The following is a 17,128-nucleotide window of genomic DNA, read 5'->3' as shown; positions in this document are numbered from 1 at the left end:
AGTGCCACAGCGATGGAAGAGAGATAGGTGGACGACGAGTCAGACCCAGCCATACGGAGAAATGTTGTCTACTCTATTCGGAACAAAAGATTTGAGGACATATTTGTGAAACCAGTTGCCCCGGACGGCAACCAAAACAGCCAGCGATCCAACAACTCCTTATAAACTATTATGACTATACTGCCTTCCCTGCTGCTGGTAAACTCCCAACAAGGAAATTTCGCGTTAGAGCTGATTTGAATTCCCAATTACCCAGATTGAATTTTCCACCAAATAGGGTTTGATCGCCGAAGATGTTGTGAGCTTTTAAATAAATTGGCGGAAAAAAAGAACTTTGTCTATTTCAGAAAAAAAAAGAAGGAAAAATTAAATAAAACAAAGCAATAAGGGAAAGCCAACAGAGAGAAAAGGCGGGGCCGTGACAAACCGCGCACGTTCGTCCGTTTTTTTTTTTTTTTTTTTGCTGTACGTGTGTGTGTTTGCGGGGGCTGGGAGGACGCCTCTATTATAGCGACGCTCCGTCACCAGCGGCTTCCAGTTCATAGTCTAGCCTCTTAGCGAGCTATTCGCACTCTCTACGCTCTCCCGAGTTTTCAATATAAACAGTCCGAGTCCGCCCTTCTCTATTGTATCACAGTGTGTCGCCCATTTTCTGACCAGCAGTGATCCTTGCGATGCATTATTAAATTTTTTCCCGTCAGACATTTAAATCATCTTGTCGCCCGTTTCTTTTCCGAAAATTCAAAATGGAACAATTCCACAACGACAGCCACTGGCCAATGAATTGCAGCGCCACGTTGAACTGCACCAACTTGACTGCCGACGTGATTGAATTCGTCCGCAATGAGACGTGCACGAATGATTATTGCGAGACGGACGATGACTACATTGACCGAATCGAGGCGTACATGTTTCCATCCGTCTACGAGTGGATTCTGATTGGCCTCCACTGCATGGTCTTTATCGTCGGCCTGGTCGGCAATTTCTTGGTCTGTCTGGCTGTCTACCGCAATCACACGATGCGAACCGTCACCAATATGTTCATCGTCAATTTGGCCATCGCCGATTTTCTCGTCATATTCCTCTGCCTGCCTCCGACCGTCTTGTGGGACATCACCGAGACTTGGTTCATGGGCAGCACCCTCTGTAAAATCATCCCATACTTTCAGGTAAAAACAAAAAACTTCAACTAGCTGTTAATTAATCGCTAAGCCTTTCAATTTCCATAAGATAAAATGTATAGTCGATTATTAGTTGGCGAGTCGAAGCCAAACAACAAGTGCAGACAAATTCGCTCAATTGGTTTCGAATCGCCCCACGTCAAACGGCTACATTTAGAAAAGCCCTTGAAAGTGATATACAAGCGTGAACTACACGCATTTAACGACCTTCGAATTCCCAGCCTGTTTTTGAACGGCTTGTATCGAATAGAGCGCCGTCCTACTATAAAGCAGTGGCCACGAAGAGCGGGAGTAAATATTTATCCGAGTACCTACTATTGCATAACTTGTAAAATAGACGCAATTCGTACATAGGGGGTCGGTGCAATAGAAGCCAAACTAGTTTCTTGGCCGGCCCATGTTAGATGTTTATTACAGATAGGTTTTGTGACAGGGCATGTTATTCCAGTGAACAGAACCCTACGTTGAATCCTGTCGGTCAGCGACACCATAGTATAACACAACAATCATATCGCTCTTTCCTCGTCCATCCCCCCCCCCCCCCCAGCATCCGCACAACCTCATCCGGTTTTCCCTTCCTGAAGACGAGAAGGACGTGGTTTTGTTATCAAAAGGCGCTCAGCTTGGTGGGATCGCCGCTCCGGCTGACAGGCTGATCTTCTTCATTTTCACCGCACGGCTGAACGCGCCGACTGCTGCTGCTGCTGCTACCGCACATCACAACACCGAGAGCTACGCTACGACGCTGTAATTGCGTCGACACCAACGGCCACGGCTGGAGGAGTCCCCGATATATTCACGGTTCTACCGTACCGTAGTCAGCTACTCTGTCTAATCAAAAGACGGTCAAGTCGATTTCCTGTCGGTTGATCGAGGCCACCGTATAGTAAGCTACACACTAACGAGATTGAACACGCCACCGTCGACGTAACAATCTCGACGCGCGGTCAGTGGGTCACTCAAATGATGACCGTTCGATCGCCGGCGAAGAATTCCAACGATTCCGTATAGACAACTTTCATTTCAACTTGAATGAACAGCCCCTGCTGCTGCCCACGTTCTGCATCAGTGTTGCGCTGCCAAATAATAAAATGGGCATTTTTATTACGACATTTATTCGCGAGTCAACTTGGCAGCTCGAGTAGTTTGCCTATACAAGAGAATTCGTCATCGTGTAAATGTAAATCTACCAACTACGATCCCCGGCTGTAATCTAAATGATTTTTTTCTTTCCCCGTTACCCTAATTGAATTATAGCCCACCCGTTCCTTTTAGACGAGTAGTACATACATGTGTTGTACTTTTCAGTCTTTGACTACATCAGACGTAAGAAGATGAACAACTCTTTACTAGCTCAATCCGATCACGTTCTTTCTTTAATTGCAACCTGGCTTTCAATCGCCCGCCTATCTGTCATCTTATGTCTTACTTCTATATAGACTTGTAAGCTCAAATAGGTCTGCGCGTCTCTCAGAAAATCGTGACTAAAGCTGATTGGGCTCGTTGACATGACGACCGATTTTCCCCTCCATTTTCCCCCATTACCAAGTGCGACTGTCAGCCAACTTTATTACTGTATCAACTCAACATTGGTGTGTCACGCTACAAAAAGAAAAACAGAGTTTCGAGTTTCCCCGAAAGACTTGGAATAACAAACAGCGTATTAGCTCCATAGCCAGTCCAAATAATCACACTCGAGCAATAGAAAACATCTGTGAACGAAAAGTAATATATACGCGCCCTGCCAAGCTGAATAGACCCCCTAGCAAAGGTTATATAGAGGATTGGATTGGATTGGGAGAGTGAATAAGGGCGATATATCTCCAAGAAGTGGCTGGAAGGAAGAAGGATATATTCACTGACGTGATTGATAATATGGCTGCCCCAGTTATCAGCATGATGTCGTCCCATTTGGCCAAGAGAGAGAGAGAGAGAGGAGGGGATATTGTAATATGCTGCCGCGATTTCAATGAGAAGAAGAAAAAATACCAGGGAATGTGTGGAGAGCTGAAGAAATATTTAGTTTGGGGGTCCCATTGGTCATGGACTGTTATTCTGTCGATCTAAACTACTCCAGCTCAATGTTTACTTATGAGCTCACGAGTACCATCTGAATACGATGAAGTCAGGGCCTTTCAGATAAATATATATACGTATATATATTCCTCTGTAACGAAACTTGTGGATTACTTTTCTGTATACGGCAAATCTTGGCATTTCCAGTCATTTCTCCACCGAGTTCCGAGTACCGCGATAAAAAAAAAGCCAAGATGGGACTTTGCAACAGTGGTACGCATGTGTCATAACCGTTCCCTGGCAATTCACTCTATTCCATTTACATTCTTGGTCCTGTGTAGTATTCGCATACGAGTTATCTCCCTATCTTCGCTCTGTAGCAAAAATCCTGAATGACCTTTCTCTCTCTCTCACCAATCAAATGGCACACAAATGAAAGGAATGGTGGGACCGCATATGCGCTAAGAGAAAATCTAACTCGATGTCGGGAGTATCTAGTGCTGCTACGCATATACAAGTTTATGCTTATCGAGATTTTCCCGCCAATAATGGGCAGCGCAGCATCGATTCATCCGCGCGATTTGCGAAAGTATTTGGGATGTCCCCGAGATGTCCAAATATAGGTTGACGGTCGCGATTTTCCCACACCATCTGGTGCTGCCGATTCTCGGTGACAATTACTCGCATTGATCTTTTATACAGAGAAACGCCAGTACGCCCTTGGCTGGTGCAAGATCAGATCGGCCGTAATAAAACACACACGCACACGCAGCATCGCAAGATATCGTTGACTTTCCCAGTGGGAACTCGCCACTTGGCTGAATGATTTCTCTGTAGTCTATCTGCAAACAAGATAGCGGCCCCCACTGTTTGTCACGTCGGTCCAACGATCTTCCTTTATAAAGAAATTTGCTGTTGGACCTGCCAATGATGCTGGACATTGGAAACAGCTGACAGTGCCAAAGAACGAAAGAAAGAAGAAGGAAAAGAAGAAAACTTTGGGGTTCAAAGCAATATATGAAGCGAAGCAAAATGGGCATAGAGTTCGTTTCACAATTTCAACAGAGCCTTCGCACTATTGTCAAAACAGTATTGTCAGACGATTTGAATTCTCTACGGGCCAGAAAAAAAAGTTTTTACCAGGCAAGTCGAAAGAGACTTATGAAAATTACAGAAATTCAAAGTGAAACAAAGTTACTTCTCTATACACTCGGCAGTCCCAGTAACTCGAAGGAGACTTTCTCTTTGCCAAATGCTGCTGTCAGAAGGAGATAAGAAACATTTCTCGGAGAAGAAGAAGAAGAAAGGCATGGCAATAACTTGCATGCAGTCATTCAATTCTGAATAACTTTTAATCGAATTGAATTTGTTGAGCGAAACTTTACGTATACTGGCCTTTGCGCATTTGGGCGAATATAGTCGAAAAAGAACAAAACGCGTTGCCAGACACAAAAGGACGCGTTGTCTGCGCACGACTTCTGGTCAAATAAAGCCACTTGCATAATAATGCGGGATCGAAGGGAAAGTGTCATGTATCGATGAGTGCAAACTCCATTGTCGGCTCTCTTTTCACCCAGTCTATCGTTTCTCACTGCACGTACTCCACGTCCCCAATTTTTTTCGCCTTGTTTTTGGAATTCAGACACTTATATAGCTGCTACTGCCATGTAAAGGTTATAGTGTGACCGATAAATATGATCCATTCAACCTTGGCTGCAGCACAATTTTTTTTTTCTTTTCCTTCATTGAATATTTTCGTTTTGAATTATTTATGCGGCGCATAAACGGTGGCCAATGTTGTACGCAAAATGTTAAAAATGAATCACACGTCCTCATGAAAAAAAAAAAAACAGGTTTTTACGTGTACGAGGAAGTGCCGGTGTGGTGGCAGGTCCCTCTTCGTCAAAAAGTTTTCTAGTTCCGTTGGACTTTGCTTGAAGTGTTTAAAATTAAAATATTTTCAAATTTGAACACTTACAGACAAAGTTGTGAGGTACAAAACAAGCCTGATCTGCAGTCGTTCCACAAATGGGGGTTATTTAACGAACCCTTACTTCAAGTTAAAAAAAAACCGAAATCGGGAAATCGAGCAAAACAGTAGACAAATCGAAAATAAAAATCGAGAATCGACAGAAACAATCGAGAAAACAATTCCAGTTAAAAGCGCTTAGCTCAAGAATAATCGTGCTCCGTACTATGTCACGATTTATGATCTACGCCACCAAATAGTCATAAGGAAGAATCAAGATAGATTTTTCCTACCTTTAAGCCTGGGAAATACAGCCAGGCATCCGCATGTGTTCCATCTGAAGAATAATCCACCAGGCGAGATGGGGAAAGGGACGTCCTCGTGAATACACCCACGTACTCACATGGGTGTACACGAAGACATTTAAAGAAAGAAGAAGAAGGGATCCGTACCTCGACCTATATCGGCAGATTCTCCAAACAAATCGGATGCTGTTTACACCTAAACAAATAATTAAAATTGGTTACGAAAATATTAACAGAAACAACAAGCATAGAAGAGTTGAAAATGAGACAGTGGGTAACACTGATTGTCAATAAACCAGAGAATTCAAGGTTTACACTCAATCCACTACATTTTTCATATCTTGTGGTAGTGATGGCTTGCTCGTGCTTTAAAACCTGCACAAAGGAAATATAAGGTTGCATAGTGCAAACAAACTGCCATGCATTGACAGGGGGGCTTAAATGATAAATGCAGCATTTCACAAATTTGAAATAGGTTAAACTCGTCTATTCAAGCTCCCATGATCATTCTGTTTGTATTATTAGTTCTATTTACCCGCCAATACAGCATGGAGTGTCTTTTCAGCTAATTCTCTCGAAGAAACGCCATCCGAGTTGACGAGTTGACGACCACTTTTAATGTAGTTTTATTTGTTGGGCTATTTTTCGTACAGCCTCCTGTACTTTTTCCAATAATGTGATCGTTATGTTTTCTTACCTAATCTGGAACTTTGTCTCTTTGTCTTCTTGAAAATGGAAACTGTGAGACAGATCAGATGAGCAGACGACACTAATCTTCTAATTATTCATGATTAAGATATCGATAGAAATTCTTAAAAATCGGACATCTATTTGATAATATCTAATTAATAGTTCGTCTGTTAAACTGAGTCCCCAACCACAGTCAAGAACTCAAGATAAAAGAAAAAAATTTGTAAGAAACCAGGAGATAATAACTTTAAGACTGAAACCACCAAAATAAGTCCCTCCAACTGGGAATCATGTTTTACAAACATAATATGACTGTATAACAATGACAGACAGCGGTCCACAGGAGGATCCGTTAAGCCACGTCATTCCAGTTGAGCTTATCGGGTCCATTTAAGCCGCGGGATTTTGAGGTCGGCGCGTAAACACGAGAGAGTAACGTACACACAGCAATGGCCGTGCAGTCTTTTCAGTAGCGTGGTGGAGCCCATTTGCTAGAGCCCCATCAGATAAAGCTCTCTTAATGCGATGCCCGATTCCGCCGAAAGCCGTGACATGGCCAGCAATTTATAAGCGCAATAAAAGAAAATGATAAACAAAATAACTAAAACCAAAACAACAGAGGAAGAAATAACTTGTTCCACACCTCTAGCATAAAATACTCAATGCGGTCGTCATTAACCGTCAAGTTTATTGATGTAGACACACGTATTGTATATATCTACTTTACCTTTCAGTTGAAGGGTGATTTATTAGCGCAAGCATTATCGCTACCATACCATGTTTCCTTTGTTAACGACGAAATTTATAATGTTTTACTTTAACCTGCGTATAATTTTTTAACTCCGTCTAGTAACACGATCATGTGATGGACCTAAAAATAAACGAGAATTGCTACATTGCCATGAGCTGTCAGCCAAGAACGGGACCCTTACTTGTATTGTCTTCGTCTTTCCATGGCTGTCCATGGCTTGTCCAACTTTATACCATCGATTCCACAGAACTGCTGGGAGGGTTTTGATGATGCTGATCATGATGGAACGTAGTCTACTCTTTGTCCTTCCGAGCGTGTTTCTTCCGGGGTCTGTCCCAACAAAGTCGGCTGTCATTCATTAAATATCAGTCCCCACTTGATTGAAAACTTGGCCGGACGAACTTCCACTTTCTGGCGAATCAATTTTCTTTTTTCTTTTTGCCACCTCACGTCATTGTCCGGAAGGAATCCTATCAGCGTACGCGTCCGTAAATCAGAGAAAATATTAGACTTTATCTTTAGCGACCATACGGCCCTCGCGGTTCCGCCGGATGAGTTTCTTGGATGGAGAAGAAAAACAAAACCTTTAGTGGCCAAAGGGGAAAAATAAAACTTAACATGGAGAAAGAGAGAATTAAAAAAGTTCAATACAGCCAAGAGGGAAACCATTATGAGGAGCTGGAACGATGTCGTGTTCCTCTGACTTGCATGGTGCAATATCCGTTGGGTTTCTTCAAATTTGACTTTTATTCTCGCGCTTTTAGTCAGGCGCATCGAGCCGGCCCTGATGAGAAACGTGCTTTGACTAGCTAATAACAACGATGCAGAATAACTCTTGACGAAGTCGAGGACCTTTTTTTTTCTCTTTTTCATTCAAGGCTTTCCGGTCTGAATGTCCAATAAGACTCCACCGCCACGTCCGATATAGCTGCCATTTTTCTCCGTTAATACCCGCAGTCACGATTCAGTTTCGACACACAACATTTTTCGTCCCTTTTTCCATCTCTGTCGTCGTTTACTCTCTAGTATATCTACTCTGCCACAGACATTGTTTTCTCGCCCATCAGCAGCACATTGATCCCAGCGCCCTGTTCCATCTATCTGATAGATCCAGCTGCAATTCGCTTCTCTAGAAAGCCAATGCACTCGACATATTGAATCGCAGATGGCCAACATCATCCGCGACGTTGTGTTCCGTGTGCAACCCAAAATCAATTTCTGGTTTATTGGTCCTTTATCTCAAGTCCTTTTCGAGATTGCCATCAAACAGGCCACAGATCTCTACTTATACGCTGAGATACAGGACAAGGTTCCGAGAAACCCAAATCAACCTATTAGGCTATATACGTACAGATATGAAATGATGTATTTTGTTTTGTTTTGCTTTTTGGTCTCCCATAAATCGTCTGTTTGGTTTATTTTTCCGCAGCATCAAAAAAGAATACGTCATTATTTTTTGATACTTTTTTCCACTGCATTAAACAGAGAGAAAAGTCATTTGGCGTGCGAGTCCATTGAAGCGGAAACACGGTTTGTCGCACAACCATTGCCAACGGAGAATATCGAGGAATAATAATAATACAAGTTCAGCTCACGCTGAGTAAACAATATGCGCGCGTATAGTACATACAAAACCGAATGTCGTATTGACTGATTACATTGAAGACCAGCAGCTACCAAATGAGTTGCCATCGGCGTTTGTTCGTACAGAGTAATAGCTTTACTGCTATTTCCAGAAACTAATGATAGAAATTGATTTTTGCCAAGATGAGAAATGGACGTCATAATAATGTGTGTCATTTCTAAAAATAAGTTATAGACATTATTCTATTTTGCATTTGACACAGACCGTTTCGGTATCCGTCTCGGTATTGACGCTGACTTTCATCTCGGTGGACCGCTGGTACGCCATATGCCACCCACTCAAGTTCCGGTCAACAATCGGACGTGCCAAAACCGCCATCGCCGCTATTTGGATCATCTCGCTGCTCATAGGTAATAGATTTCAAAAGAAACCGCGTCTTATATATTTATGTGACGTCGTCGAAGGGGTATATTTTGCCAATCATTGGCGCAGCTCACCTTATTTTGACTTGTACGTCACAGCAGAGGAGAGCGACGATTCACGCGTGAGGGCGGAGACGAACGCGTCTTGACATTCAGTGACACTGGTAGAGTTTCACTTTACACACGGCGAATTGAGTCACTGCGAAAAGGAACTTTTTTTTTGAAGCAATTACTCTTCTCTCGCCGGGGGGATTTCGCTATCTAGCCAGCCATTTTGTTGTCCTATTTCCTTTTGGTATAGCATGAACCTCCTGGAATTCCAAAGGGGACCCTTTCACCAGAGTCTTAAGTGGCATAGGAAGGCAAATACGAGGAGGGTATTACTGGAATTGACAATTTCAATAATACTCTCCTCTTTTTTTTTCGAGTTCGTTCGTTTTTTTTCTTTTCTTTTCTTCCCTTTTGGCTGGGAATAAAATGCGCGTGCTACTTCAGAGTTGTTGCTGGCTGGCGCTGCCGTCACGCGAAGAAAACAAACTATTGTTCAGCTTTTTTCTTCAGCTCGAATGTAGAAGTAGTAGTAGTATAACTCGTTTTTAACGTGCACACTAAACATGATTCCGTTAGAAAGCATTCCGGCGGATGTTGTGTGTTTCCCAATCAAATTCCTGACTGAAGAAATATGGCTGGGCATTCTTTCCGTGTATGATGCATCGTATCATCAAATTTTTTTGAAGATTGCACTACATTCGACCCGAGAGGAATTGCAATCAAATGTGTAATCCATTGCCATTTTTGGGGGAGAAACGATAGGGAAATTTATTGCGTGGTTTTCCCACCAGACGTTCTAACGACACACTAACGATTATAAAAAGCAACTATATACGAATGTGATTAAATTTTCTGTTATATACCTTTCTATAAAGATATCCCTGAATTGGTGGTGCTGGAAACTCGGCAAGGGCGCAACCTGTCGATTAGCACCGTGTATTTCACACAGTGTCAACCGAGCTGGGATGACGAGACGGACCTTTACAGCCAGCTGGTCAAATTCGCTCTGCTCTACGCTCTGCCGCTCCTATTCATCTCCGTCACTTATTACCAGATTGCCAGGGTCTTGTGGCGCTCGGCCCGGCTGGCCATCACCGGCGGCAACCGTTCCAACACGGGCGACAGCACAGACGATCACAACAGCACAACAGGTTAGTGTAAGAATTAATTAGACGTCCGCATTTTAATTATCTGCGCATCCATTTCTTTTTTTTTCTTCGTTCCAATTTTCGGTAGATATTAGATTAAAATTTGGTGGAATCTAGTTATTAATGTTTGTTGTCTCATCGTCTAGCTTTTTTAAAAAAATGGCCATGTTGTTCTTGGCGCCAGACAACGTAAACAGAAAAGAAAAAACTGTTAAACTAAAATTCTCGTTTTCTTTTAGTCTCGAATGTGTTTAATGTTTTCTTAGATGACAAAATCTCATCATTTTATTTATTTTCGTTGAACTCTAAACAAAACAAAACAAGTTCCCGTGAAGAAAATTGGGTTATTATACGTTTTCAACCTAATCGTGCGTTATCATCGCCATCGATTTACCAAATCGGATAGAAATATTAGCATTTGCTGTGTGCAATTCGATTTGCAATGTAAACTATTTCGCTTCCCTCTGGGCTTTTCCAAGAAAAATTAGAAGAAGGCAACGATTTGCCGCGTAGTAAACAACTTGATCCTAAATCTATGAAAACTGGGTTATTTCATTTTGATTGGATTACGGATACTTTCTCTGCTTACGCATTCGATTCTATTTCGGTCCGTGTCGAAGAAAGAGATGACGAGGGCAGCAAACGGACAAGAGGGGCTTTGGAAATGCATTATACACCATCACTCGACCGTAGATTACGACGCCTCCGCTGGCGCCACAGACGGGATTAGTGCCCGCGCCGAATGAATGATGGTGTCGTTTAGGGTCCGAGCGTCTTCTTTTCTCTCCCTTTATACTTTTTAATGGTCACCACTAGTGTTGGTCGACAGCAGCGAGAGTTGCTGAGATTAACCCGTGTGGGCTGACAGCGAGTGTACAAACAGCACAGCGGAGAGTTTTCGGCATTCGACAATCGCCGAGGCGATGATAGATGAGCCGATCGTCCCCCATCACGTATTCGAAGATGATGAACGACCGTTGAGTGGGCGACATATCACACCCAAATAGGGGCCACCGCCCTCATTGTTGTATTCGAATTCATTAAATATATCTCCCTGAGAAGACGACGCGGGAATATTTGAATTAAGTTAATAAGAAACACTTTGAACACAAAGAAGCTTCTCCCTCTTGAAATGAAATCGCCAATGGATGGGTGTAGATATTTATTTATATCAAGAGGAATGTTTATGGGTGGACACAAACGTATGTGATATAACATTTGATCGCCACCGAAATGGGCCTTCTGCTGTTTTATATTAAAACCCGGAAATTGACCGTTATTGCGCTCTTGTCTTTTTTTTTTTTTCTTTTTTCTTTGCTGGGCAATATGTTGCCGCACAGTTCGTCTCTTCCCCAAGCAACCGAGCAACAATCATCACCACCACCACGGCCACCATGGAGGCAACGGCGGCAACGGTGCCGGTGGTGCCAGCAGCAACAAGGATATGCTCACCGTCAATTCCAACGCTTCGATCGAATTGCAATTGCGTTCCAGGAGGAAAGCGGCCAAGATGTTGGTCGTTGTCGTCATCGTCTTCGCCGTCTGCTATTTCCCCGTTCATCTAGTCAGCATTCTCAGGTGAGTGAGTGATGTGCCATATTACAATTATATACGAGCGCACATTCTTGGTAAATGATTGGTATAATTATGACGGCTGCGGGGGCATTCCCCGCGTTAATATTACGCCACTCAATTATCTTAATTAATTCACGGCTAGACGTTGCGCAGTATTTGAAAGTTCTCTCTCTCTCTCTCTCTCTTGATTATGTGATTTGGACATTGGCACATACATACGTGGGAGAGCAGATACACAATCAAATTGACGCAAAATGATTACACGGTGGCGGCCGCCCTCGTCTCCCACTGGCTCTGCTATTTCAACAGCGCCATCAACCCCGTCATTTACAACTTCATGAGCGGTAAGTAACAAAGGCCAACACTTTCGTATAAATATAGACCCAAAATCTATACATACTCCACTGGTAGCTGCGCAACTTTGCATCCCCCCCCCCCCACTCCTTGTGATATGCACCCAAACAAAAGTTTCCGACCAATGATGAACGCCCCGCAGAGGATTGTGTCTGACGGGTATAATAATTGCAGCAACCGCCCAGCAGCAGCCGAGACTGTGGTGGTAGAATCTAGACTTTTGGTAGTATTGTATAGGCGACGACTGGTTGATCGCTGCTGTTTTCCAAGTTACAACAAACTTGTATAGTTTATACACACACGCGGACAGACGAAATTCGATTATGAGAAGGAAGAACACTGCGTGCTGTAATAAAAAAGAAAAGAAAGGTCTACTATATATACTGCTGGGCTATATACGTGCGCGTACTCTTCTTCTCTGACGTCTTTATTCTCCAGGAAAATTCCAAACAAAACGAGTGGCTTCTTTTTTTTCCATCGCCGTAAAAGAACTTGGCTTCTAGCCCAACGGTTGCAACGCGCTATTGGGAGTGATGCACACGCCCCAATATCCGCCTATATAACGGATGCGACTGGGCTATACCAGAGATAGAGGCTGCTGCTCCGTATAACGTGTCAAAAGAAATCAGATTTGTCTGTCATTTTCGTCAGCTTTTAACAAAGATTGTTGGTTCGTTTTTCTTTCTGCCTTCCAATCGAATCTAATAATCGGATCTAGAAAATAGGAGAAGATAGCGACATTCGCCAGAATTTTCCATTTGTTTCTCACAATCGATTGTAAACAACATTTCATCGGTATTATGGTTTTTGAAGGTGTGCGTCAATCGGTGACACAGGTATTTTATACAGGACTTCAAAAAAAGCGCAAAATAATTGTTTAGCGCTTTCAATTCTTGATGCAACCAAAAAGTGTTGCCATCTTTCGACGAGTCCCGAAAGCGAAATAAGTTGCGTCCAAACCCCTGCAGGGCGTTACGTAAGCGCACCATAATCACATACATACCAACCTGCGTATAACGAAAGGTCGATGTCGCCCGACATGCGCACTCGGATTGCGTCCATCAATATGGCACCAGGTTACTTCTTTTCAGACACACGCGTAACAAAAATTGGGACAAGTACAAAAAATAAAATAATTATACAGGGCTAGTTTGCAAATATAGGCACACGTCCTCTCCTGTATGTGTGCTGTGTGTCGTGTGTTATTTGACGAGCTTATTTCTTATTTTGATTGAAAAAAAAAAAGAAAAAAGAGAAAATCTTGCATTTTTGCACTTGTACGTGACATGTGTGTGTTGTGTGTGTCTCATATACTTAGGCAAGTTTCGTAAGGAGTTTCGGCGCACGTTTCGCTGCCGTTGTCGCTGGCTGACTGACCACCTGCCCGGCGGGGGACGCAGCCGTAGTTCCGTGTCCATGTGCGGCGCTGGCGGAACTCGGCTGAATCAGTCCATGGTCGCGGTCGTCCGCGTGCCGACCGGGGCGACGGCTTTCGCAGCGGCGCTGGCTTCGACGGCGCCGGCCTCGACTGCCGTCGCCACCGACCGGCTGATGGCCAGCAACGTGCCGCCACCGTCGGCCGCCGCCTGCTATCCGCTCAGACAATGCCGCTCCAATCACCCTACCGCACGCTCCATCAGAACGCTCACCTCAACCACGTAAAAAGCAAATTCATCGTCACCACCACCACCATACCATCCCCTGATTGCCTATGATTTTCACTATATCATTTCAAATCTACCGCCAAGTTGATTCGACCCCCGTCTCATCTTAGTACCCCCTATAATGAAGTTCTTTTTAATTTTTTTACAATTACGTTTGGTTTATTTGATTTGTTTTCTCTTTTTCTTTTTATCTCCAGTTGAACGGCTCGAATCCATCTCGTTGATTAGTTCGTCACGTTTAAGGAATATTGTATAAGGAAGTGCTAGGCGAAATAGCCAAGGGGGAGGTCGCAAGTTGGGACAACTCGTTGGATCATTGTATACTATATACATTTCCGTATAGAGGTGGATGGAGTATATATCCATCAATCAGATAAATGGTGTGTAAACTCTCTTTTGTGTTCGGTGGAAAAGTCGACAAAGTCTCTTCTGCTGCCATAGCGTCTCCGATAAAATGGCGAGAATGATGATTTTGTTGTGACGACAAAGTGATGGGGATTATTATCATTTGGAGGGTCTAGGGGACATTTTCCATTGGCTCAGTGTATAATACTAGTCATGTTATAAAGAATATAGACCGGCGACTATATTAAAGGTTATCCCAAAATCACTCACTGCCGGCCCACCCGAGATTGAACGTAGAAACTCATCAAACGCTTTGGGATTTAATTTCCAATCAGAAAAACTCAGAAAAACTCAGAAAAAAATGTAAAATGATGAGAGTTTTCAACATTCCCTCGGTGGCTTATTTAAATTTGAAACCCATCAACACGATCGTGTGATTCATGTTTGATTTTGTTTATCACCCACTCTCACACTTTTGTATCGATACGCTTAAACTGTATCGCCGCTAATTATTGATTTATCGGTGCACAAATGAATTCGGAATTTATTTTGCGACAACCATTTTCGATCCAACCAATCGAGGACAAAGAAAATTTGTAGATATGCGCTATGATATCGTTATCACATCCGATCTCATGAATCGTGTCCAGCATATCATATATATTCAGTTATTCTCTTTATTAGTCGTTCGCAAATCAAAATCTTTCACGGCCAATCATCTTCTCCCGCATTCAGAAATTTTCAAAAGATGTAAAGGGTATCGATTAATTAAGCTAATTATTACATCATTTCGTTTTTTTTTTTTCCTCAGGACAAAAAGTTCTGTTGCAAACCATTTTTTGGCTAATGATATTAACCCAGTAGTAACGTTAAGAGCCCCAGAGGAATCCAGTTGTTTATTGCTGTTCATTTGTTCTTCATCTCTTTGATATTACTGGTGGTTGCATGCTTTTTGTCCGGTGTTGTTCCATCCACGCCACACATCACACACTCTCTAACCTCATTCCATCACTTTTTTTCAATTAATTAACCCGGCGTTATCACATCATTTCCTTATTCCCATACCATGTGTGTAAACTATAAATACATATATAACCCGAGCATTGTAATAGCGCTCACGCTCACTTTTGGCTTTTCATGTTCTGTTTTTGTTTTAATCCCTCCCGTTTCTTTTATTTCTTTTCTCCCACCACCCACTATCATTCCAACCTCCCCTGCTGGTTGTTTCCTAACACTATATACATATTTGTCAAAATAAAAAAAAGAAACCAAAAAACGCCAAAGCCAAAGACATATGAAAGCCAATAAAGAAAACCTGTCCGACGATATTTAACAAAACCAAAACCGGTGCGGAATTCTTTTCAACAACAAAAAAATACACGTTTAACGAGTTATTTCTCTCTATTGATTTCAATTAATGCATTCTCCATCATCCTGTACACGGCATCGCTCACTTACCTCACCACATAACATGATCACACACATATGTCCTGCTATAATAACAATGAATAACATTTCTATTTTGCTAGATTGCGGTCCATTAATCCCGCCCCGCGCTAATTCAAATTTCCACGACAAAAAAAACAAAACAAAAAAACAGCAGACTAGTTTTCATTGCTACTGGCTAAACTGCTAGGGCATATTGTATTAAATAGGGACCCTCCTTTTTGACATCCAGCATTCGTATAGCAGAGAACGTCAAAAACCAGGAAAGAATAATCGTTTAAAGCAGAATTTCCATATTAACAATTAATGGCGATCTCAACTGTATCATTTGAAATATTTAATAAGAAATTCTGAGACCTGATCTCAGCAGAAAAGAGTTAATTCGGTAACATCGGCACATTTCTCAGCACTTTTTAAATTTAAAATTCTCAAATTCAAAATTTATGAAAATGTTTCTATGTTCTTGAATGAAAGCGACAAAATAGTCACGGTCGTCGCCACTGGAATAAAGTTCCTAACGGATTTTATTGCCGTATTGGTCTGCGTCTAGTTCTTGGAACCGTGTGTGTGTCAGTGAACCTGAACATTCTTTCTCCTTTCAAAAAAAAAATGTCAGCTACTATCTCAGCAGTGAATCTCAGACCTATTGTAAATGTTATAAAAGTTCCTTTTTTTTTTCGTTTGATTTTTTCGATTTTTTGTTTTTGTTTTTTTTCCTTTTTCGGTTTGGTTTTTCTTTTTGGTTGGTTCCATTTCCGTATGCCCCCAAAAGAGAAATTCCGTCGAGAATTCGGCATTGCCATGAAATGCTGCTCGGCCGATGAGGACGGACGTCGGCGCCGACAGAATCGGACGACTCACAATTTGAGTCCCTCGCCCAGCGTCGTCACCAGTTTGACGCGGACGCCCAAACAGCAGCACCAGCAGCAGAGACAGTCAGCGCAGCAGTTGGGATTGTTTGGCGGCAGCAGCAGCCAGCAGCCGAGGAGATCGTCGACCAAAAGCGGCAACAGTTCGCCCATTTTCAAAAGCGGCAAAAACGGATCGACGCCATCGGAAGCCGAGACTATTTTACTTTGCACGATGAACTCCTCGGCCTACACCCACGTCAGCACAGTTGACGAGTAGTTATATCCCTTTTGTTTTGGAGACATTTTCTGTGAATAGGACGGGATTATAATTAGCTAGACGACCAGCCACAGCGATGCCGTTATTATATTATTCATTATTGACGAGTCAAAAGTTAGCCCTTCTCTCTTTTATATTTGCCGTGTTCTACCTTTTTAATCGTCCATACTTATATCTCCCGTTCCAATCGACGTCTCGATGTCTTTATTAAATAATTGTTTGCGATGTTTTTTTTATTATTATAACAAACGCTGTGTGTAGGCAATATACGGCCTGTTGAGTTATTATACTCTCATTTGATTCAACCCCGAGAGCACTCGACAATATTAGTTTGCCATCAAATTTATTGGCCAGGCCAGCGGCAACTGTTGACCTATATAAGGGCAGCAGTCAACACCAAGTGCCAAGGGCTCCACCGTTAATTGTTATTTTCCGTTTAACCATTCACAGTTGTACGAGTCAATTGGCATTACAATAAATATACACGTATATACATTC

The 17,128-nt window shown here is 42.5% G+C and overlaps 2 protein-coding genes across 3 annotated transcripts in view; one reads left to right on the top strand and one right to left on the bottom strand.

Annotated features, from left to right (window-relative positions):
- The window catches only part of LOC124327050 (SET and MYND domain-containing protein 4-like), a 21,838-nt gene extending 15,664 nt beyond the window's left edge, over positions 1 to 6,174 (bottom strand). The window contains exons 1-2 of the mRNA XM_046785890.1: positions 6,007 to 6,174; positions 5,460 to 5,667 (exon numbers count right to left, since the gene is read on the bottom strand). The gene's annotated coding sequence lies outside the window, so the exon portion shown is untranslated. The remainder of the gene's footprint in view (positions 1 to 5,459; positions 5,668 to 6,006) is intronic.
- LOC124327115 (orexin/Hypocretin receptor type 1-like) lies at positions 524 to 17,128 on the top strand. Of its 2 annotated transcripts, none has more exons than XM_046786007.1 (6): positions 524 to 1,169; positions 8,760 to 8,907; positions 9,846 to 10,121; positions 11,459 to 11,696; positions 11,925 to 12,037; positions 13,366 to 16,237. In XM_046786007.1, exons 1-6 carry the CDS (start codon positions 747 to 749, stop codon positions 13,707 to 13,709), a joined length of 1,542 nt encoding a protein of 513 aa, XP_046641963.1. In that variant the 5' UTR covers positions 524 to 746; the 3' UTR covers positions 13,710 to 16,237. The 2 variants fall into 2 exon arrangements, with proteins under 2 accessions (XP_046641963.1, XP_046641961.1); XM_046786005.1 differs by lacking the exon at positions 13,366 to 16,237 and adding an exon at positions 16,275 to 17,128 and having other exon boundaries at positions 526 to 1,169.

The sequence above is a fragment of the Daphnia pulicaria genome, chromosome 2 (genome assembly GCF_021234035.1).
Source record: "Daphnia pulicaria isolate SC F1-1A chromosome 2, SC_F0-13Bv2, whole genome shotgun sequence".
Taxonomy (NCBI): domain Eukaryota; kingdom Metazoa; phylum Arthropoda; class Branchiopoda; order Diplostraca; family Daphniidae; genus Daphnia; species Daphnia pulicaria.
Note: the sequence above shows the minus strand (reverse complement) of the source record. Positions and strands in the feature narration are given on the sequence as shown.